Here is a 24446-nt window from a genome sequence, read left to right as displayed (position 1 = left end):
TGTACAGGGAAAAAAATTTTTCATATATTCATAATTTAACTCTGAACAGGAATTGTTATTCAACTGAAAAGGAAATTATCATTTTAAGTATACAAAGTCAGGCTTAACTTTCAGTGTTAATAAAGGAAAAATACTCTATTACTTTCAAATGTAAACAGAAAGGTAATGCTAATTCGATGGTAAAAATTGAAGTTAAAAATGCCTAAGTTATCAAATTTACATAAAACTGATATGGTATAATACACATCTATAGCCTGCTTAAAAAAAAGGAGCAAAAGCACAAATTGTTGGATTTTGTGGTTCCATTAATGAATATTCATACTGTACCAATTACTTCACATAGAAGTATAAATATGGTTTGTGCCTCTCATTCTTCTGAGTGAATCATAAGAGATCATCTCCAGATCATCTTCTTAGGCCTCCTTACTATCCTTCCCCTCCCTTTCCTGGAGTGCTTTCAATCGACATTTTTTTTATTTAGTTAAAAACAATCACTAAAGCTAACTTACAGGGAGTTGTAAGCATTTTTACATTCCCATTTCATTAACCCAATAAATATTTTTGGGCACCTACTATATATTTCATGTTTGCATATGTGATCTAGCTATGTGTGAAAAGCCAGATGGAGTCTGTTCAAATTCCTAGGATTTAAGAGCTCTTCAAAACAAAACAAAACAAAACAAAACAAAACAAAACAAAACAAAACAAAACAAAACTAGAGTCTGAACAAACCTAAGATGTCTCCAACTGAATCAAACAGAATACTTAGTTATTCAGGATGTACTCCTGGGACATGTAAGATTGGGCAACTTTGTGAACAGGTCCAGCTGATCATTTATCAAGCTATCACAAAGTGTATAAACTTGTTGCTAGCTAAATTGGCAGTCTAATTTTTTGTTGACAGGGCAATTTTTTTTGCATACATTCACATCCTGAATAAACCTGTTGGCCATATTCTGTTGTATTCCTTAACCACAGAGATACCTGAAATGGAAGATACCCTCACCATCAACACACGGAAGAGAAACGTTACATTCTAACCACAGCACACACAACTTAAGAGGACTGATCTGAAAACCGAGTGGCAGGATTCAGAATTTTTGAATACAGCCAAATAGTGTCATAAGAGCTCTGCCACTTGACCTCATGTTGAACCACATTTCCGTAATATTAAGGAGGTGTAGCTGTAAAACTTGATGATCCTACAGAAATCGCTAAGAAAAGATCCAGTCTTACCTTGTGTTTGATGATGCAGTTCAGGCATGGAAGACTTCATTATATGTTACACAGTAATTACAACTCCCAGGATAATTCAGTTACCAGTAGGAAAATGATTATGTTACTAACAGGAAAAATGTGAAGTTTTAGGCATTGTACTTACAGTGCTTTTAGCTAAGCAAAAAACTATGCTTGTTTACAGTTCAAATAAAAATTCCGTCTTCTGCATGTGGTTGAGGTGTGTCAGAGAATGATTTCATTGTAAATAAACTTAGGGGCCAAATAAAAGGAAGCTGCAAAGGCAGGTGCACAACAGTTGAGTTGTTTCAGTTTCAGAGGAATAAAGTAAATAATTGCACTGGAATTTGTTCAGTTCTGGGCATTCCGCCATACAGGAAGGGTGTGTAATTACTGAAGCTAACATATCCACGTAAAAATGAAGTGATATCAATAGGGCACAGTTGGCTCCAAAGTGCCTTATTCTATCTTTAAAAATTAAGGATCTTTAATGACTCTCCTTTCAGTCTTTGATATTTAAATATCACTTAAGTTAATACAGATACACCGAAGGTAGAATTGAAATTTTCACTGAAGTCAGAAAATATTGTTTTGAGGCTTCTGAGAGCCTCACCAGTAAAGAACAATGCAATTTTCACTCATCAAAGATAACAATTAGTACCTAATTCAGGATTTCACCAGAGTAAGAAAAGCATACATAAAATGAGCATGTTTTACCAAATCTGTTCTTCTGTGCTTACAATTTCATGCTACCTAGATTGGCCTAGACCTTAAATGTCGTTTCCAAACTTCTTAAATCAGAAACCAAAAATATGAGAGTGCGGTTTTTGAGGGAACAGCAGAATGGGAGAGTGCCTGACTATGGCCAAGTTCAAATAGAGATTTCAATTATGCGAGCTATTTTATGACAAGATAAAAGACTGTAATAAATATTATGTGTGATTCTGCAGAATACAAACCAACTTGCATCCTACATAGAGCCATGAAATATGCTTTTTAACCCTATGATAGGCCATATAGTCTTTCAAAGAGTGTTTCTACAATCCTGATTACATCCTATCAGTTATAGAAACTACAATATCGGGACACCTGGTGGCTTAGTGGTTGTGTCTGCCTTCAGCTCAGGGCGTGACCCTGGGTCCAGGGATCAGGTCCCACACTGGCTCCCTGCAGGGAGCCTGCTTCTCCCTCTGTCTGTGTCTCTGCCCCTCTTTGTGTCTCTCATGAATAAATAGATAGAATCCTTAAAACAAAACAAAACTACAATATACTCTACCAGTTGATGGTAAGGTCCTATACTCAGCCCTTGGCTCTTTGTACCTGTGAAGGTAGCACACTGCCACATCTAAGTTGCAGGGCTAGTGGCAGAGCTCTGGATGAGTAGCCAGTGTCTTATCAAATTCCAATTCTATTGCATCCAAATATTTACCAACCACTTGAAGGAGAACTCAATCATTTAAGTCTAAGGATTTCAAAGGAAGCAGGGCCCTTTGAGGGCACCACCTTTGGCCGTATTTCTTTGTCTTACTACATGTAAGATACTAAGCTAGGCACAGACCATTCTTAAATTGGCCAGATACTTGAAAACTATCGGGATACACAAAAATATTTCTTGTTTCCAATATCTGTATTCATCATGGACTCCTGGATCTTTATTTGGAATTGAGCTGAACAGGAGAACCTGACCAATGCTGATTCTGATTATAGCCAAGTAGTGGCTTATGTTTAATTGACACTTCATGTAATTTCAGATTTGAATTCAAAGATCACATTATTTTGTTATTCCCATGGGATGATTTTTAGTTCTCTTAAAGCATGATCCTTGAAGAGATTTCCTCAGGGGTTACTTCTATCACTTGGTAAATATTATGCTGGTGGATATTTTGTGACATCACCAAGATAAACCACGTCCTCCTTTCTGCACACTTAATTTTCAGCTAAGTTGGACAGATGGGAGGTGAAATTCATAACATCTATGTCATTATTTGACAACTAATAGCAAATAAAATTTTAGTTTACTCCATGTAGAGATCAGATTTAATTCCTAGGTCAGTATGGATACATTCCATTCAAATTGTCTTAAGGATAAGAATATATGGCTGAGTAGCTCCATTTCTCAGTGCTATCTGTGAACTTCTCTTGCTCAGTAATGTTCTATGAATGTGGCTACAGGTCCTATTATCTTCACAAAACAGTTAGGTTGGTTACAAAGTAATCTGAGAGCCAGTATTATTCATCCACACCCTTCCTGAGCAATCGTTTATTGCAAGTCTAATATTATTAAAGGCTCTAGAGGAGAAGCCTGTAACATATGCATGAAACAATGTATGAAACATGGCTCTGTCATCAGGTAGCTGATCATATAATCCAAGGGAGCATACAATAAGAGTCAAAGCACTGTTATAAAGTGCTAAAGAGGAGGAGAGATCTGACTTCAGCTGGGGTACAAGTGGCTTCACAAAGAGACAATGCTCGAACACAAGTAGGCTCCTTCTTTCTATCTGCCAAAGAGCAAGGATTTTTTCTGTCACTGGGCAGGTATGCACTTAAGTAACTAACATCAACATAGAAGGTTATCACTTTACAAAAGAGAGAGAATGTGAATGTCAACATTTTGTCAAGGAATAAGGAACAGCTTCTGTCTTTGGGATCCTAAGGAAAGTGTGGCCTAGTAGAGTAAGATATAATTGTGTTTTGACATCCAAAATCCAATTTCAGATATTAACAGACTAATGCTTTGCTAATGAGACTGCTTTACTCAAGAAGAACCCAAACTTTTCCTCTCAAAATTCAGGTGCGTATTAAAAGACATTATTTTCCAATTCTTTAAGTGCTTTGACATCATGTTTGGGTTGCACTAATTCAGCATGCTGGTGAAATTTATTTTTACATGCTCGATTTCTTATAATACATACATAAAACTGTTCTAATTTGTGAGACCAGCAAGGTGAAGGTTTGAAAGTTGAATGCCATGTAGAATTAAAATACTGTCATAGCATAAACATAGCTCAACCTTGACTAAGTTGTTTTATCTTCATATCAATGTCCAAAGAAGGCTCACGGAATCCCCATATATACTTAAAAACAAAAATACCAGTTCCTCCTAAGAGAAGCCTTTTCTTCTTAGGTAGAAATGCCGATTAAAATAGTAATATTAGACCTTGGGGGGCACTTGGGTGGCTCAGTGGTTGAGCGTCTGCCTTCGGCTCAGATCATGATCCTGGGGCCTACGAATGAGTCTTGCATTGGGCTCCCTGGAGGGAGCCTGCTTCTTCCTCTGCCTATGTCTCTGCCTCTCTCTCTGTGTCTCTTATGAATAAGTAAAATCTTTAAAAATAATAATAATTAATATTAACCTTTACTGTGAGCATTTACTAAGTGTCAATCATCACTGTAAGCATTTTATAATGGTTAATTTAATGTCCTCAATAACTATCATTGTCACCAATTTACAGATGGATGAGAAATGAAGGAACAGAGAGGTTAAGTAATCTTCCTAAGATTACACAGAAAGTAGTACGTGCAGGATAGGAACCCAGGCTATCTACTCAGTTGCACTAAACGTCTCTTCTTTCTGCACCCCAATAAAACATCCTTCCTGAGACATGGCTGCCATCAAACAAGGTCTTTTCTTTGAGATCAGAGCAGTTCATGTTTTCACTCCATGGCTGTGAACATTACATTGTAGTGAAACTTAAAAAAAAATTATATATCCTACCCAGAAGATTATTCTTTTGACATAAGACATGATCAAGGACATTAACTATTTCATTTGGGCCTAATACAATTAAGAATGTCACATTCTGATTAGTTATTTTCATATCAAATATATAAGGTGAATACTAACTAGCTTTTTACTCCTGACTTTTCTGTGCCGTCTCATTGGGCAGATAATAGGGAGTGCCATTTCAGGAAAGCCCTAAGAAATTTCTACTCCCTCCCCCCGCCAAAAAAGGAAATTTCTACCCCAACTATAAAGAAATTAGAGGATCTTGCATGGCAGCACAAAAGTTCTACAGAAGCTCAAGTTGGCTATTTAAAATCAGGTGACTATTTTGGAACAAGAGATGGATATGGTGTCTTGGGTTAAATGAAGTGCTTAGTACTGAGCACTGGTAAACAATTTTAAAAGAAATTAGGCATGAAAACTGCAAACATGTATTAATGGATTCAAATTCTTAGAACAGGAATATCAGAGTAGAGTTTATCCTCCCATTAACTAAATAATTTGGGATATATATGGTAATTCTTCTCATAAATATCAAATACCTGCATTCTTTAGGCTATCTTCAGAAACAGGAACCTTTCATGCTATTTCCCAGCAAATACTCATTCAGAACACTATTTATCCCAAAAGACAGAACGTTGAAGTCATTTGAGACTGTCAAGGAATTCCAGTGCCAAAATCATGATAGCTTTCCAATTTTCTTCAACATGTAAGGTATCATCTGGTCTCAAGGTACAAATGCAAAGTTCCTGTAGCTGTGTTTACTGAACACAGTTTCTAGCTTTACGTCAGTTCTGGGCATTTTGATAAATTTACCATCATGTTTCACTAAAATGCAAAATATGCTAAGAGCTCCAAATAAATCAGTCTTCTCATTTTACAGCTCCTTGGGTCAAATCTCGACAACTATGAAGTACAATAAGAAAAGAGTCCTTTCTTCCTCATTTTCTCACCTCAGAGGTGAGAAAAGTTTGGATAATCTATAGTTTGGTAGAAAACGAAAACAATCCTGACTATAATTTTTTTGTGTTTTTAGTTTGTGGAATGTTTTGGAAACTTCAAGTTTCAGTGGGGGAAGGAAAATATATCTTGCTATTAGAGTAAGCTATGAAATAATTTTTCTTGAAAACATAGCTCTAATGTCAAATATCATTCTGGAGTATTCTTTTATTCTACATGCTTAGCTTTAAGTTACAACAAACAGTAGAATAATGAGGTATGAAATATTTCTTTACTCTCATCATTAGTCATCTGAATTGGTGATACTGATTTCTGAAAGGATATTCCAGCAAATATACACTTAAGTTTGTAACTCTTGAGAAAAAAAGAACCAGTGGTTTAATCATAAGGTTAAAAAAAATGTATTATTAACTTATTTCCAACAGAAAAACTCCCATTTGTTTTGTTTTTGAGGGAGGGGGCAGAAAAGAAAACTACCTATCCCTGGAGCTTTAAACTTACATTCACCTTATTAAGGTTTTAAGTCTAAAGAAATTAAATTCAGGCATTCCAATTTCTCTCAGCACAACTGATAAGATCTAATTTAGAAGGCTACTTGTATGTGAAGGATACAAGGTATTAAGTACCTTAAGAAAAGTCAACATAAACATGACACTGAAGCAAACTGGCACAGTTTGACAAGTTTTAGAACACTAGCTCACAAAATGAATATACTTTGATTCAGACAAACACAACAAATATAGCCTTTATCCAAAAATCACAGAGACAACCCTACAGAATACCTATGTTACAATGTTATATGTTCAACATCTCTAAGATACTAACTACAGGCCTCAAGTGGCCAGAGTCCTGAGAGAGAAGTCAGCAGTGTAAAATATGCTTTACAAGGCTTGCGTGCATGCACACACTCTGCAATGTGGGAGAGACAGAGACACCAATCACCATCGATATTGTCCTTACTTGCAGACGCACAAGTATCCTGCATGTTCCGATTCTGACTGGCACCTGGAGCGGCTCTACGTGCCAGTCATCCCAATGTACTCAGGGATGTAAACACCTTATAATTAAAAAACGTGAAGGCATCAAGGACGTTAGACAAATTTAAAACACAACCAAAGATTAATTTTTAAAGGCATTGAAGAAATAATTGATTGCACATTCCACTAAGAGGAGGTACCTGCTCCTTCACGGAAGCTAGAATAGTGGTGGCTGTGGTCTCGGGTTCCATGCCTGGGCCAGTGGAGGCAGCTTCCTGGCGGGTCTGCGGTTGCCCCTCCTCCACTAGTGAGGCCTGCTCGGGAGCGGGCATTCCTCCTGCAAACAAGCAGGCAAAGAGTTAACACCTGCTCCTGGGCTCCTATTCAGGAACAGACAGGGACAGGATCTGCAGATGGCTCCTAGGAAATACTACACTTCTACGCACACAACTCCTCACAGCAATCTGATTTTTTTTTTTAAAAGGATTTTATTTATTTCTTCATGAGAGACACAGGCAGAGGGAGAAGCAGGTTCCCCACAAGGAGCCTAATGTGAGACTCGATCCCTGACCCCAGGATCATGCGCTGAGCCAAAGGGAGACTCTCAACCACTGAGCCACTGAGGTATCCTAGCTATCTGATTTTTAAAATATAATATCTAAGACCAAACATACAGCTAGTATGACTAAATACTAAAATGATAATAATAGTAATAGTAATAATAAAATACATACTAAGAAAATGTATGAACAACATCATAGCAAAAAAAAAATGACATAAAAGTGTTGTGGGGGAAGGCTCTTAGTTAAAAATGTACCAAGGACAAGAAAGCCGTTAGAAGCTTGTTGATTTGCTGATTTTTTAAATCGAAAAAAGTAAGTAGGGATGCCTGGGTGGCTCAGCAGTTGAGTGTCTACCTTTGGCTCAGGGCGTGATCCCGGGGTCCTGGAATAGAGTCCCACATCAGGCTCTTTGTGGGGAACCTGCTTGGAGCCTGCTTCTCCCTCTGCCTGTGTCTCTGCCTCTCTGTGTATCTCTCAAGAATAAATAAATAAAATTTTTAAAAAAAAAACAGTAAGTAAATATGATCATATCATGAAACAAATAATAATAAATCCTCTAGACTGCAACAGGGGCCAGTTTGTAAAGTACACATACAAGAGGACGTCTACAATACACAAATGCTTTACCAGTTACAGAAGAGGCTTATGCAACAGGGAAAAAAAAGGTTTAAAACTTGGGCTTGAAAATAAACAAAAGTCTCCTGTATTTAAAAGAAACGGAAGGCATTAATAACCAGAATAAGGATATCTTTGGTGGAGTATTACAGCTAACGTGGTTTCCTTAGAAGAATCTGATTACCCAAAAATGACAATGGCTATGGAGATGGTGTTTAAAAAGAGGGTCTATTTTTCAGGCCTGCAACTTGTGAAAGAAGAATGAGTCCTAAGCAAGTAATAAAGTGCCTCTCCTAAGATAACACACCGAGAATGGTGTGTCTGCTAGACCAGTGACCTGATACGGACTTTTCATAAATTTGGAAGATTGGGAAAAGACTCCTGTTGTAAATATTTTTTTTTTGTAAATATTTTAATAACTAGTTTACACAGCAGTTTGTTTCCTTGAGAGCAGTCTATCATCTATGAGACTAGCCTAGTGCCTGGCATATGTAATAGGTATTCAATTCATGTTTGCTGAATAAATGAATATACAAATGAAGGACTGACCATCTTCTCCATGTCTCACTGCAGTCATCAAGCTAATCTCACCAAGTGCTATGATGCTCATGAGACCTTATTTGTTCAATGTATTACTCTGTATACTCACATATGGATATGTCAGATCATAAATACTATTCTTGACGTTCTTCATAGTTTTTTCCTATTACTCTATAGTTATACTTTGATTTTTTAAAATCAACTTCTACAATGTTCAATTCCATAGTATGATCTGAGGATTTTCCCCCCATTCTCCTAAATTTCAGTATCAGCTTGCTATTTCTAAAATCACCATCTGTAAGACAGGGGAAGATATGTATAGCACCGGACCTCTCTCCATCTATCATCCTCACTCTTCTGACTTTCACATTAGTGAAGGAGGGTTTAGGTTCCAGGCTTCTAACAGTAGTTGCTATATTCTTGCATATTAATAGGCCAAAATGGGCAGTGAATGTGATGAATTTGTACATTTTCCCTAATGCCAGCTTCATGAAGAGCCCATATACCTATTCTAGCACATGAATTCTCTATTTTTCATTTTTATGGTGCCCAAGCTTAGATGGAGCTCACCTGCAAGGAGAAGGTATGAGTAGAAGAGGAACTTCATTTAGTCTTAGGTAAGTGGGTCTAGGATCAAAACCTAAGTGCCCAAAAACAAGTTACCACTTTGTTGAGTCCTACTTTCCCCCTTAAAAAAGGGCTTACAAATTCTTTCTACAACAAAATGGAAGGATTTTATGGGAATCTTTATTTTTCAGTATTATGTGGTAGGCTTACTGAGATATAAAATATACTTAAAATATCATCAACCGAATAAAATGTCCCATTTTTTAATTTATTGGGTGCTCACTAGAAACGAGATGAAGTCTGTGAAGAAAAAAAATGCCTCACATAAAAATCCTAGATTAATATTTAAGGCAAGTAAAGATATGAAAGTATTCTATGCCACTGAAAAACTACACACCTTAAAATAAGCAGATGGTGGCAAAGAACAAAAATGTTACTACGCAACAGTGAAACAAATAATGCCAAGAATCAAAAATTTTAAATGTCAAGAGTATAATATCATGAAATACCAATGTGTAGGGAAAAGAGAAACATAAATTCAGTGAACAAAAAGAATTTGAGAAAAGGAGAAAATACAAACATCACTGGGGAAGTAATTATTAATTCTTTATATAAATAGGAGGAGCTTTACTGAAAGATATGATTGCATTATTGTAATTCTATTACATCACTGTAGGTATACCACACTTTAATTTCACAGTGTTATTTTGATGATTCCTACTGTCCAGGATCAATATCAGATGACCATTTTCCGAATACCACTCTGCCCACATAATGTGCAGGGGGATAAGAGGTGGGAGCATAAAGCAGAGTCACTGACCGTTAGTGCCTCATCATCTAGCTGAGGCAGCAAAATATCAATCAGATCAGGGCCATGTACAGCAAGATGCAAGCGATGGTATAACACCACCAAAGTTGACAGGTAGAGGCTGTGAAGCACTTATGAATTTGTAAAAGAAACTAGTACCTGGCAGGAGAGGAGATTTTCATAGGCAGGGATGATGTTTTTTATTCTCTGATTCCACAAAGACTGAAAGGCATTGCAGACAATTGTTAATTGTCTTGGCTGGGCTGAAGAATGGGCTGAAGAATTGCTGGGCTGAAGAATGACCACGGTGCCCATGCATACCTGAGGGTGAGACACTTCGCAGCCCCTCATTTCTTGGAACAGCCCCCAAATAACATAACCAACACTGGGCAGAAGAGGGATGTCACAGTACTGACAAGTTCTAAACTTAGTAAGGTCTTCTAGCCACTTTCTTGTAGTCCTCATAACAATTTAAGGAGTCATAGGAATCAAGCTAAAACTAGAGTCACAGGATTTTGCTATTTCCCATTAGCAAAGGAAAAAAAAAAAAACACCAAAAAACAATGAGTGCTTATATAGCAAAGGGACCGTGAGAAATAAGGACTTATGCTTCCTTCAATGACCTCAGCTTGCCTGATCTGGACAATCACATTCCAGGGACCTTAGAAAACTGAACCATTTGGGGGCTCTCTGGAGAATCACAGGGAATGATAGAGGTGCCAGGAAACTGGAAGCAGGAAAATGCCATTGCTGTTTTTGAAAAGAAGAAAGTAGACTCTCTTCACATCAGAAACTAGAGAGCTAGACATAGATCTTAGGTGAGATTCTTATAAGGATTTTATCCAAGAGATGATCTGTGAGAACCAGAAAGGGGCACAGCAAAGAAAAGTCACGTTAAGCTGTTCTAATTTCTGTCTTTGGCAGTGTAACCATGGAAATGCAGTGTGTCTAGACTCCAGTGAGGCGTGTATAGTAGAAGTCCCCATGATATTATAATCAGCGGAGAAATGGGTCTGGTACAGGGCAACTGCTGACTCTCACAGTCTGTAAATAGCTGAAGGAAACATATCATTCTATAAAGGTTTCCAATGTAATGCTAGAGAAGTCTGATCTTGACCCAATCCTAACCAAAAACTTTAGCTATAATGTAAAGAATACAAAGGCATGCTCAAATTCTTCAATGACAATGAATACTGAATTAATTCATATAATAAATTAAAATATAAAAGACATTGCTATACTGCTGTAATGAGCTGCCTCTATGAGATATAAACAACAGGAATAAACGTGGGGTCTTATATTGAGGTTAGCTTAGCAGCACACTGGGGAAAAGATTTAGGCACTTCAGGTTAAGAGCAGAATGAGTGAACCATGCAGGAGACAAAGCTGCTCCTAAGTCAAGGTGATTTTATACTGTATTTTGTTATCAGTACTTAAGATGATAGGAGAGAGGGACGTGTGAGTGTACACCTCATCTTCAGGTTCCTTGGGACATGTCCACGTCCAGTTACAGATGTACACATACAGGAACAGATACAAATGTATCCCTTCAGGAGGGGATGAGTAGGATGGTGAAGGGATTCAGTTATTTCTATCAGTCACAGGAATGGGGACAAAATGAATGACACCTCCTACTCCTTATGAGCTCAGACCTTAATGGGAGGTGGGATGGGGGGGGCACAGGAAGGGCAGTTAATGGAACAAGAAGAGTAAGTTTGACCTCAAGAAGAGAAGGACTATGCAGACAAGCAGATGTCTATAAACTTCTACTGGATTGCTATTAACAAACAATGTTAGACATTTTAGGTTATGATCCAAAGAGCTATAGATCAAAAACTAACAGTTTTGTAACAAACTCGTATTTGCCTTTATTATTACTGTCTTTATACTTTTAATCAAATTTGGCTAATGGTTGTATTCTTTTTAATTAAAATTAAAGGTTGGAACAGTGAAAGCAAGTTCAGGAAGGTCTTTCCTTTTGAAGCAAACATTCAAGTGTCTGAGGCAGACACTAAGATAAGACAATTTCTACATTCTGAATTGATGTGAGTGTTCTTCAGTTTTCAGAATGCTGTCTATCATACCACAGCTATCTGTAAAAAGGCACCGGGGCTTAGGAAGCTGTGCTTTTCCTGAAGGCATCATGGACAGCAGAAATCTTAGTGCTGTTTCTCTGTTTGGCTATACAAAGCTGAGATGAATATATGACCAACTCTTACAAGTATCTTCTCATTTCATCCCAGGTTTTACTTACTAAATTTCCTCTTTGCCCAGGTCTATTTTTATCAATCTGTTGAACTGCATTCTTTTGTGCCTTGTAAAAATACTTTTTGGAAGGCAGACTATGTACTTTCACTATAATCTTTATTGAAGACAAAGAAGTTTTTATGTGCAACTGTAGTATAATTGTGTATGTGTGTGTATCTCAATCTTAGAGTGAACTATCACTGAGTAACGGGAAATTGTCCTGCCCAAGGTTGCAGGCCATATACATTCAAGAGTGAATACTGAATCTTGAGGCTGTGGATGTAATAAATGCAGGGTATCGATGCAACAAACAGCTATGCATGTAATATACATGCACAAAACCTATGACTCAGTATCTATAATCACTTTTACCACAGATGATACCAATCCACAGAATTATCTCTGTGATAAATCTCTCTGGGATTCAAGATCAACTACATATTGTATTTTCCTCTATTTACTCATTTCTATTGTCCTTACTGACAATTTTTTGGCCAAAGTATACTAAATATACTTTGTTTCATTTTATCCAGTGATATAAACTGGAATCCATATATTTTTTTTCTCTCTTTTGCATTAGTATTTTGAACTATAACATATCTCATGACTTCATTTTCAACACTCAGAAAATGCTATGGGATGACTAAGGACAACCATTTCAAAACGCACAAATATTTAAATTTGATTTAAACTAAGATATTAATAATATAGGATAATAAATATTTTTGAATAAGCATTAGATGAACAAAATACTCTAACAATAAACAGAAAAAAATCACTGAGCATCCTACATAACAAAGACAAGTTTCTTTGCTTTACTTATAACAAAACTGGAACTATAGAAGAATGAGGTACTGGGAAATCAGGAATATGCTTCAGAAGTTAAACACCTTCAGGACCATATGGAATTTATTCTAGAATTCTAAAAGGAGTACTAGATGAACTTTTCACAGTTAGAGTTTTAAAATATCCTAGAAGTAAGAAGCATTTCTAAAATCTGCAACTCTTTAGGAAGCTTACAGATAGTTACATACTAAACTTCTAATCAGACAGTTCATCCAAAAAATTTAAACTTCTTGGCAAGAATTTGTTTAGAAGAAATATATATGCCAAACAGCATAGTAATTCTAGAGAATAAACTACATATAGCAGTTAAGTGTTTTGGCTTCTGGATTTATTTTTACAACCAAAAGATCAGTGCAAGATAACCTGATATTAAAAAAAATGCAAAAGGTGTAAACAGGCTTTTCAGAGGTGAGGAAATCTAGATGGCCAAAACTAGAAAACTAGTAACTAGAAAAATGAAATTCATACTACAATGAGATATCAATTAAACAAGCCTCAGAATGACAAAACATTTTTCAATATCAAATTTTGGTGAAGATATAGAACACTGGTAAATATCATAGGCTGCTGATCAGTATGTAAAGGAGCCATCACTTGGGAATACATTTTGACATCTACCTATACCTAGTTAAGCTCCTGATAAATATATTCTATAGGCCAGTAATTCCAGTCCCGATTATATAGAGACATTCCTGCACACAAACACCTGGAGAACCACAGAAATAAGGTCATGGCAGCACTCTGTGGAAGCTCTGAAACACAAACAAGCTATATGACAATTAACAGTAAAATGGGTAAATAAATTGTGCAGTCACACATTGTGTTTCATCCATAACAACACAAGTAAACAACAGCACTATACAACAAGAATGACTCTCACAAGCATACTGTTGAATAAAGGAAGTCACAAAAGAATACAAACAGTAGAATTCCAGGTCAGTAAAGTTTAAAAAATAGGCAAGATAAAACTTTATTAAGGATGCATTTGTAGGCACCAGGGAAATGACTATTAAAGTCAGCGGGAAAAAAAAAAGCAGAGGAGTGTCAGAGGAGTGGTTACTTCTACAAGGAGTAGAATCTCCTCTGTGGGGAGATTTCAGAGGGGACACTAAGAACTTTTGGAGTGCTGGACTGGTATGGGTAATTATCAATGGATGTTTTTGGTTTTTAATGTTTTTTAGCTGTATATGCATTTTTTGCACTCTTCTATAGTTTTTCTCATGAAAAAGGAAAAATATTAATGCAGAACATGATAAATTCCTTTTTTTTTTTTAGATTTTATTTATTTATTCATGAGAGATACAGAGCGAGAGAGAGAGGCAGAGACACAGGCAGAGGGAGAAGCAGGCTCCATGCAGGGAGCCCAATGTGGGACTCGACCCCGGGACTACGGGATCATGCCCTGAACCAAAGGCAGGTCCTAACAGCTGAACCACCCAGGGATCCCCAATAAATTATTATTAGATGTGATCTATAAATAGAAAAACTTGAGTATTTATAAATAGAATGCAATAGTGTATAACAGCTTAAATACTATGGTTTACTTCTGGTTATAAAACTACACTAAAAAAACCTACACTAAATTTTATAACTCACAAATGTCTTGAAGGTATTTATTTCAATAAAAAAGGGGCTTACATCACAAAAATAAAATGTCTGCAACCCTGTTTACCATTCACAAATAGTTTCTGAGAACAAAACCCACAATTAATATGTAACATCAGGGTCAACTCTGTTCATACCTATAGGCAGCAGTTCACATTGTATTCTATATGAATGATGCTCCTTGGAGTGTGCAAAGTGTGGACATGGTTCCTGTAACATAGGGAAACACTGAAAAACTGTTTAATAAATCCCAAAAGTATCTTATTTGTTACAAACAGCAAAGAAAGAGAAATGGAAATCTCTTTTTGGAAAGTTCTACAGGCTCACCTTGTAGGATCTGGGATTGGTTACAACACACAGATGAGGAAAAAGGAGAAGCTGGAATGTTAAGAGTTAATAAAAAGAGGGATGCCTGAGTGGCTCAGTGGTTGAGTGTCTGCCTTTGGCTCAGGTCTTGATCCCAGGGTCCAGGGATCAAGTCTTGCATCATGCTCCTTGTGGGGAGCCTGCTTCTCCCTCTGTTCCTCCCTCTGCCTAGGTCTCTGCCTCTCTGTGTCTCTCATAAATAAATAAATAAAATCCTTAAAAAAGAATAAAGCTGAGGTGTGATGACTGGATCAAAAGGCATGATGAGCACACATTTCTTCTCTTTTCCAACTCAAAACACCACAAAATTACAGAAAAGGCATTTTTCAAGATAAGAAAATCAGTTTAGAAATTTAGAAAATGCCATTAGTGTGAAGTCACAAAAATAAGACTGTAAACCTATGGTAAAAAACCATAGCACCAAAAAAACAAAAAACAAAAAAAAAAACCCCATAGCACCAAACAGAAGAGGGCCTGCTTTGGAGCACAGGGGGCGGGGGGCAGGATGCAGGCTTAGGCTACTCAGATACCAGATTCTAGGTTCTTCAGTCAGGTTCAAGATCAGATGATCAAGAGTAGAGCTAGTGCAGCTGGCTGGTCTGCCCTTGTCCTGTACATGTTCAAACAGTTGCTACAGGCAAAGAAGTCGATCCAGAAAGAGTAGGGCCCTGGTCAACTACTGATGTCTGGAAGGGACTGATACTCTAAACAAGAAAAGTGGAGTATGTAGAAATAACATTAGATGAAGCTTTACTTATTTATTTATTGGGGGGGGGGTGCAGTGGGAAAGGGAGAGGGAATCTTTTTTTTTTTCCTAAAGATTTTATTTATTCATTCATGAGAGACACAGAGAGAGAAAGGCAGAGACACAGGCAGAGGGAGAAGCAGGCTCCATGCAAGAAGCCTGATGTGGGACTCAATCCCTGGACCAGGATCATGCCCTGGGGTGAAGGCAGACGCTCAACAGCTGAGCCACCCAGGTGTCCCAAGAAGAGAGAATCTTAAGCAGGCTCCACAACTGGGCTCGATCTCACAATCCTCAGATAATGACCTGAGTTGAAATCAAGAGCTGGACACTTAACTGACCGAGCCACCCAGGTGCCCCTGAACAATGCTGTTTTTAAATTGAAAGCTGTGTGCATGAAGGAGAAACAGCCAGAGACCTTGAAATAAAAAAGTTATGAGATAAATAAAAAATCTCAATCAATGAAATAAATAGCAGAACAATTTTTTTTTTCTAAAAAGAATATTTCTGGAGTGCCTGGGTGGCTCAGTTAGGCGTAGGACTCTTGGTTTCAGTTCAGGTTGTAAGATCAAGACCTGAATAGAGTCCACTTGAGTTTCTCTCTCCCTCTCCCTCTCCCCCCAGAGCATGTGCAGGTGCAAGCAGGTGCAAGCAGGTGCATTCTCTCTCTCTAAAATAAATAAATAAATCTTTTTTTTTTTTTTTAAAGAGTATTTCATAAGAGGGGTGCCTGACTGGCTCAGTCTATTGAGCATGTGACTCTTAATCTTGGGGTTGTGAGTTGAGTCCCAAGTGGGTAGAAGGATTACTTTTTTTTTTTTTTTGGGTAGAAGGATTACTTTAGAAAAAAAGTATTGCATAAGAATGATCTAAATAATTCAAAAATTTAAAAAATAAGAAAAAAAGATGAAAAAGGTAAAAGACATTTGGAGACTTGAGACTAGTCCAAGGTTATGTTTATCTACTAGTAATAGTACTGGTACTAGGGAAAGTTTGGCTTCAACAATCTTTAAAAGAAGTTCTGCAACCAAATAACATATATAATAGAAGGATTAGAACACAACAAACAGTGCTAAGCAAGTAATTCAGACAAATGAAGATTAAAGTCTAAATAAACTCCCCATGATATCAACATGAGAGGGGTGAGAAGCTGAAGAAAATCAAATTGTACTGATGTTCTTATTTAACCTAGTGAGAAGAAACACATAGCAGGTGAGTGTGCCTTTGCTGCTCCCCTCAGGAAGAGGCAGAACCACTGCTCAACACTTGAATGTGGGGCTGGCCTCCTGGGACTCACAAAATGTGGCCAATGTAGATCTTGTGCAACCTTTGAGGTTTAAAAGACCTTGCAGCTTCTTCTTCTGGAATCTTGAAATCACTATGCTGTGAAAGAACTCAGGATTAAGAGATGCCATGGAGACAGAGGCTCAGCACTCCCAGCCCCTATGGCCAATACCTGAGAACATGTAAGCCAGGTCATCTTGGAAAGAAGGGCAGACCCTGACCAAGTCTCCAGCTTACTGCATGAGTGAGCCCGGGCAAGATCAGCAGAAGAACCTCCCTGCCAACCAAGACATGTGAGAAATTAAAAAAAAACATTGTCTAAGCCACAGAGATTTAAGATGACTTGTTATTACATGATGAGCAAGTGAAACTAATACAACCATTAATGAGGACAGGGGAAAAAATTTAACTTACATTATTTTTAAGAATCATAAGATTAAAAAATTAAAATTTTCATGCCGAATTATAAGATATAATTTAAAGTATTACTGATATTCCATTTATTATGTACTACACTGTAAGCTAGATGTTATTGACGAGTTTAATGATGAGTAAGACCCTGACCTCCAATCCAATTTACAGCATTAAAGGGAAGACAAATGAAAAAGCAATTACAATAAAATGCAGCTTGAGATCAAGAAGGCAGTAAGAGCTCGAACATGGAAGGCAGGTGTTCAAAGTAGGGTTTCGAAAGGCATGAATAAATGGGGACACTATTCCAGGTGCAGCAGGACCCATGTGGGGAAAAGCCCATCTATAATGTATTAATTAATTTTATTAAGCTTTTACATTTAAAACTTTGCTTTACGTCCAATAGATTTCTCAAAAACCTCCCTAGACTATTGTTTCACATCATTTGCAATTAAGAATATCTCAAGCTGTTTAAATAAAAGATTTGTTTTTATCATTAGTTTTTCATATCAAATGCTAGCATTAACAAAGATTAGAAACTAATGAAATCACTAACAGTACATATGAGAATTCAGAAATATGGTAATTTATAAGTGAATTACTAGAGGCAATAAAAATAATGTAAAATTGTTTAATTAAGGACTTGGGCATTTAATAATATTTATATGGTCTATTAAAAATAAAAAGTATACAACCTAGTAACAATCTGCTATCTTATGCAGTGGTTGTGTTTTTAGTTCATTATATTGATTTTTCTTTTTACATGGACTAGCTAAATGACTTTTCAGTGTCTTGGGATTTATACCAAGCTGTCTAGCTGATAATAATCTAGTTCTGTATTAGATTTCTTAGAAGTTCTGCATTAGACTTCTATTTAAATTATACATTCATTTGTAATTTGAAAGATTCCATTTAAAATTTAAAATTCTCAAAAGTATGCTACCTAAATAATTTCTAGTATGTCAAAAACAAGGTTCCTATGATTATACATGTGGGAAATACTACAGAGCCTGCTTCCTTTTGAAGATCCCTAAACCTTGTGTTCTAATAGGTGATCTGTGGACCAGTTACACTGGCAGCCCATTAGAGCTTGTAAGAAATGCAGAATTTTAGGTCCTACCTGAGACCTACTGAATCAGAATCTTCCTGTGAATAAGATCCCTACTGTACATACCTTCAAGTTTAAGCAACAGTATAGAGCCATTTAAAAACTTTGAGAAATCTTAAAGTAAATGAACCTGTTTAATCTCATCTTAGTATCGCATATTTGTTTGACCCCTACGCTTTTTAAGGGTCACCTATTAATACTTTGAGAACTTCCACAATAATCATTATTAATGGGCAAATGTAGCTAAAAAGAGGTATTGCTCCAACCTTTACAATTAAAATTGGGCTCTCCCCAGCTTTTCCAGTAATGTCAGTTTATTAAAAGAAAAACATTCATTAAGTACTCTTAAGAAAATGAGAAAGAAACAATTTAAGTCTTTTTAATAAAGATTCCTGCCAACAAAATTAACCACAAAATTGTGTTTTGGCTGTAAGTTGGGTACCAGTTTCTTGGAAAACTTAGTTTCTAAATGAAGGAATAAATGATTTTCCAGAAAAAGAACCTGGCCCACTCCAGGCCAGGTGTGACTTTTAATTATATTTTTAATGCTTGCCTCATGAATATTTACATGGAAACAGAATGTATACTGGTGCTTTGGTTGTAGAGATCAACTCTCCATCTAGGTTATAACAATTTGCTTAAGGTGTCCAGTTTGGGACAGATGTTAATCTAGAAGATTTCTCACTGAAAGCCCAGATGAGAAAGAAAAGCTGACAGTTTTGAATGAGAGTCTCAAAAATACTGATTTTATACATGTTTAAAGTCACTTTTAATAATGCTGATTTAAGCAATGATGCATCTAATGATTTCCAACTTTGTAAGCAGCTCTTTAGTGTAAAAGGGAAAATTTTAGGCATCCAAAATAAAGTACAGGAGATTAATAATTATACTTATAAACAATCCTTTCTTTCTGTCCCTGTCTTCAGCAACTCGAAGTTAGAAAACTGATAATTATCTTTTAGTCTCATTTATTCAGTTTAGATTCTGTATGTTTAATGCCGTAGTTTCCAAGAAGACAAACACATTTTCACACTTAACATCTCCAAACATCTTTCTGAAGAAAGCATAGGAAAAAATACCAACCATTACAAAGTTTCTAGAATTTTGTTGATTACAGATGGCGCATCAGTGAACCACTGTTCTGAATCAGTGTTCTATATCCCTCAACCATGCACTCTAAGTTCAGTGAGAGCAGGGGCTATTTTCATCTGGATCAACACTGTATTCTCAGCGCCTGAAACATAGTAGGTGTTCAGCAGTTTGTTCAGTGAAAGAATGAAACAGAGGGAAAGAGGGTCGCCTGGGTAGCTCAGGGGTGGGACACTTGGGTGGCTCAGTGGTTGAGCATCTGTCTTCTTCAGCTCAGGGCATGATTCCGGGTCCAGGGATCGAGTCCCACATCAGTTTCCCTGCAAGGAGCCTGCTTCTCCTTCTTTGTCTCTGCTTCTCTCTGTGTGTCTTTCACGAATAAATAAATACATTCTTAAAAAAGAAATAGAGGGAAAGAGTGGCAGCATATTGTGCTCCCACTGAAGTAACATTTACATGCCAGGTAGTGTTAGATTTCAGAACCATCAAGATGCTGAAGGAGCTCACAGTCTAGCAGGAAAGAAAGGAATAAAAACAGTGTGATGAACGAAATGACTCCAACAGTAAAGATGCATAAAATGTCCACCAGTAGGAGGATCATCGGGGAAGATGACAGTTACTGCAGAGACAGAGAGGTAGAAAACAGCCCAATGTGCTGTGTGCAGAGAATGCTGATGGTCTTACCTGGGGGGTGGAGAAAACAGGGGAGAAAATTCTGGAGATGAGAAGATGAAGGAACCACGAAGGCAGGGAAGAGATGCACTCTGCACCAGCGAAGGTGGGAATATAACCTGGACTCAGATACCAAGGAGGAGGAGCAGCAGAAGAGAGTAGAAGCTAGATGGTGTCAACTTGTAATAGTGGGAAAACATCTGGAAAGCCCCGTGAGGAGCTAGAAAGCAACCGTGGGGAATGGAGCAACTTCACCAAAGAAGACTTCAAGAAGAACATATGCCAAAAAAAAAAAGAAGAAGAAGAAAAAGAAGAACACATGCCATGCAGGACCTGTAAGGGAAAACAAGTCTTCTTTCCATAATGTGCCCAAGTCTCTGGGAATACAATGATAAATGTAATCCTGGGAAAACTTGTCCTTCATTGTCCAGGTGATCTGTTTAAGGAGACTACAAAGAAGTCCTCAAGTATCACTATCCTTTTGGCTTCAATATCCTCACATGGCACACTTAGATGCTACAGGGAGATGATCCTCAAAATCTAGAGAGAAAGAAAATAGAGCCGCTCCCAGGAGATTTAGAAAACTCAATAAAATAAAGGTAAGATTAGATATGGGCAGAAATAAACTAAGAATCAGTAAATGCATTTTTCTAAAGAACTTTATAAAATAATCAAGGAAAGGATCCTAACATCCAGCCCAGAATGAGAAAGTGATTGTGACCCATCATGTGTTATTACCATCAAAACTGGAGAAGGGAACAGTCATTATGAATCCCAGGAAGGGAAAACCTAGATCCTGGCTCTGCCTGGGGAAGTGAAAAATATGAGCTCTTCTACATCTATGAGGGACAACAGTCCTGAAATGAATTCTCTCTTGAAACTCTCTCTCCACCCAGAAACCCTGATAGCCAGAAGAAAGTCTGTCTGGTAAACATGGACATTTTCATAATTATGAATTAATAAATTAGCACTCTGGTTTATATTTAGTCCTCCTTCTTAGAACCAAAAAACTGAGGCCAGGCTCAGGACTGCAGTGACTTCAAAGCTCTGGTGTGATTTAGGGGAAGCCTCATTTCTACCACTATCTCATTCTCTCTAGACAACAATCTAGCTGACTAGTGACTCGTTATAATTCAGAAATTTAAGAAAGGGTGACACAAAACTCACATAAATAAAAAGGTTAGTCACCATGAGTAACATACATCTGTTAGTCACTCTACAACAGGATGAAAACAGCTATGTACTTACAGAGCTGCCTAGGAATGTTTTCCATGCCAACTGTTCCACAAATCTCTACCACTGCTGTGCATTTGCAATGCCTATGCATTGCAACTCCAACATATGCATGTTAATTAAACTAGATTCTTTCAACATTCATTAGTTGAAATCAACTTTTGCAGAACCTTAATTCTGAGATACCATTTATGTCTAGTAATCTGTTTTAAAATTTGCTTTAAAAGAAGTGCATTATTTGAAGGGCAAACAATTTTAAAACAAGAACCAGGATAATATGACTCAGTATTCCACACATATCTAGAAAGCACCTAGGCAATTATGTCTGTTTTATACATTTTAAAATAAAGCCAATCATTAGAATTCACAGTGTTTTGTGTTTTATAATTTATACCATACCATTTCTACTGGCTTTAATCCTATCCTCATTTTTATGACTATAAAAATTTTTATGTTTTATTCAGGATTTTTTAAAACACCCTATGGGGCTGATTCAGAGTAGGTATCTATTATTGGCTAGCTTGTGTTTACATATTCTCCTATTTCATGTGTAAAATTTAAATGGTGTGTCTTAGTCACAGGAAAGGTAAATAAGTGTTCTGGTTTGAAAACTTGAACAAAAATAAAACTGCAATGGAAGTTTCACTTTGAAAATATCTTCCTAACTGGTTTCAGTGTGTCTGTCTTCCTCACGTCTCACTATCAGATTTCCAGAAGGAAATTCAATCGGGTGACACAGTTAACTGAGCAAATGTTATTCATCAGATAAATAATACATTAAATTGTTCAAAGTTACATCAAATTCTTCAACTTGCTAATTTCTTCCAAACATTTATTTGTTCGGAGGTACTGGTAAGTTTTAGCATTCAAATCAAATTGTGTATCTTAACCGAAAAGTATACTTTTGGTCAATCTAATACAGTATGTGTGAGAAAAATAAAGACCTTCAATTGAAAGGATTTGAGAAAAGGTTCTGTGGGGCAGGTGACACAGCAGGACTCTAACATGGGTCTTATAGACCTTTGAATGTTCCTTCTCCCCTACATTTCTCTTAGGGCTCTCCTTCCTCAACTCACTGAGGCTTACAGATCTGGCTCACAGGTCTTCCCTGACCACGGTGTGCTCCCTAGGGACAACAGGAATTGTGCTGGACCTTGAGGAATGAAGAACTCTAAGACAATGATGGGGCAGAGATATCAGTACAGATCACTACAAAACTCAGAGGCCAAAGTTAGGTGGAAATTTGGAAGGGGGCCCTCTGTGTCTGCTTGTCCCCACACTGTGGGTATCCTTACTAACAGCAGCTCCTTCTCAACACATCCCTCTGTGGGTGAGGATTTTCAAGCCTTCAACTCAGCCCTACTGCCTCCCCCTCCCCAGCGGAGGTCCAGTCCTGTTTTTTGCTGCTTCCAGAACACAGCCCCTCCACCTCTGTCCTTTCTAACTCCACAAGCAAGCGTAAACCAAGCTCCCTGCCTCTACTTCACCGAACCATTTCTTCCTCCTGCACACATACTTTGTAAGTGCCTCACCCTTAAGAAGGCATTCCTTAATGTGTTCTGCAACTTTTTTTTGGATGACTCATCTCTCTAGTCCAACTAATCTAGTTAGAGTCTTAACAACACACAGTGCTCATTTTCACCCACTTGTATCTGTTCCTTAAAATGCCTTCACCTATTTAGAGTTAAGTGTATATATATCTGTATTTTCTCTGGTACGTAGTATGTGTGCTGGGGCACTGCATACAATGCCTCCTGACAGAACTGGTTTTACTATGTGAGGAGTTGAAAACAGAAACTGGCTTGCACTACTGCACTTGCAGAAAAATGTTTAATAAATTAGATGGCTCCTATTCAAAGCAAAAGAACCCCTGAACAATGAACTTCCTTAAAGAAGTTCTTTGTTCAGTAGCTGGCACTAAAAATGTCAAAACGAATCAGATTTCATTTTCTATCTTCCTAGTTAGGTAACTTGTTTCTTTTTAGGTGAGAGTTTTGACTTCCTTAAAGGAAGAATTTAGGAAGAATAACCACAACCAGTGGAATGCTACATTCCACTAGCAGGAGATAACCCATCCCGTGTCACGATGTGCTCACTCTGATATTTCTTAATTCTGATCCCTGCAATAATCTAGAAAGCTGTTATCAAAGTCCTGATGTCTCCATATACTAAAACATTACCTGTTCAGATTAAATGGGCAGGAAAATGAAATAATTAGATTATTCCATATTATAAAAACATGTTTCTTATTGCTGCTATTAAAAATAAAGGTATCTGTGCCCTGATTTAATGAGCGGACCAAAGCAGCATTTAGTGATACTAAAACAATGTGACAGGATGCCTCAAAGAGGAACTATATCTACATCTCTTAAAATTTTACTTTTTTTTTTTGCTTAATATTTCATTTTTTTCAGAATGTAAAGGTAACGTTAGTTTATCAAACTGATCACAAATTCAGAATCTAAATTAATGTGACATAACCAAGTCTCAAAACATAAGCATTTTGAATTTAAAATACTGTGTCCTAGATGCATTTTAATGTCATTTTAATTTGGGGGATAGGGGTAGCAGGAAGACTTGCTTTTATTAATCTGAAGATCATAAATAGTGATTTGAAGTTCATTGACAGGTTGACAGGGATATGCTCATATTTCTTTTAGATACTGCAGAGAACCTACCAAATGCCCTCTGAAAAGTAGAACATTCACCAATAAAGTATGGTATTACCGAGTATAAATAAGTAATGATTGATAAATATTTAGAACCTTGGCAGTGCAAAGAAGACCACATGTTAGATGACTTTCCACAGCCACCCCAGAATCTCTCTACAATTAAGGTAATAGTGTG

The 24446-nt window shown here is 37.1% G+C and overlaps 1 protein-coding gene across 1 annotated transcript in view; it reads right to left on the bottom strand.

The window, feature by feature from the left end:
* The window catches only part of PKP4 (plakophilin 4), a 238740-nt gene that overhangs the window by 158771 nt on the left and 55523 nt on the right, over nt 1-24446 (bottom strand). The window contains exon 2 of the mRNA XM_041774277.1: nt 7101-7237. Within this exon, the coding sequence (XP_041630211.1) occupies nt 7101-7232 (132 nt within the window). The 5' untranslated portion in view covers nt 7233-7237. The remainder of the gene's footprint in view (nt 1-7100; nt 7238-24446) is intronic.

Source organism: Vulpes lagopus, chromosome 11, assembly GCF_018345385.1.
Source record: "Vulpes lagopus strain Blue_001 chromosome 11, ASM1834538v1, whole genome shotgun sequence".
Taxonomy (NCBI): domain Eukaryota; kingdom Metazoa; phylum Chordata; class Mammalia; order Carnivora; family Canidae; genus Vulpes; species Vulpes lagopus.
Note: the sequence above shows the minus strand (reverse complement) of the source record. Positions and strands in the feature narration are given on the sequence as shown.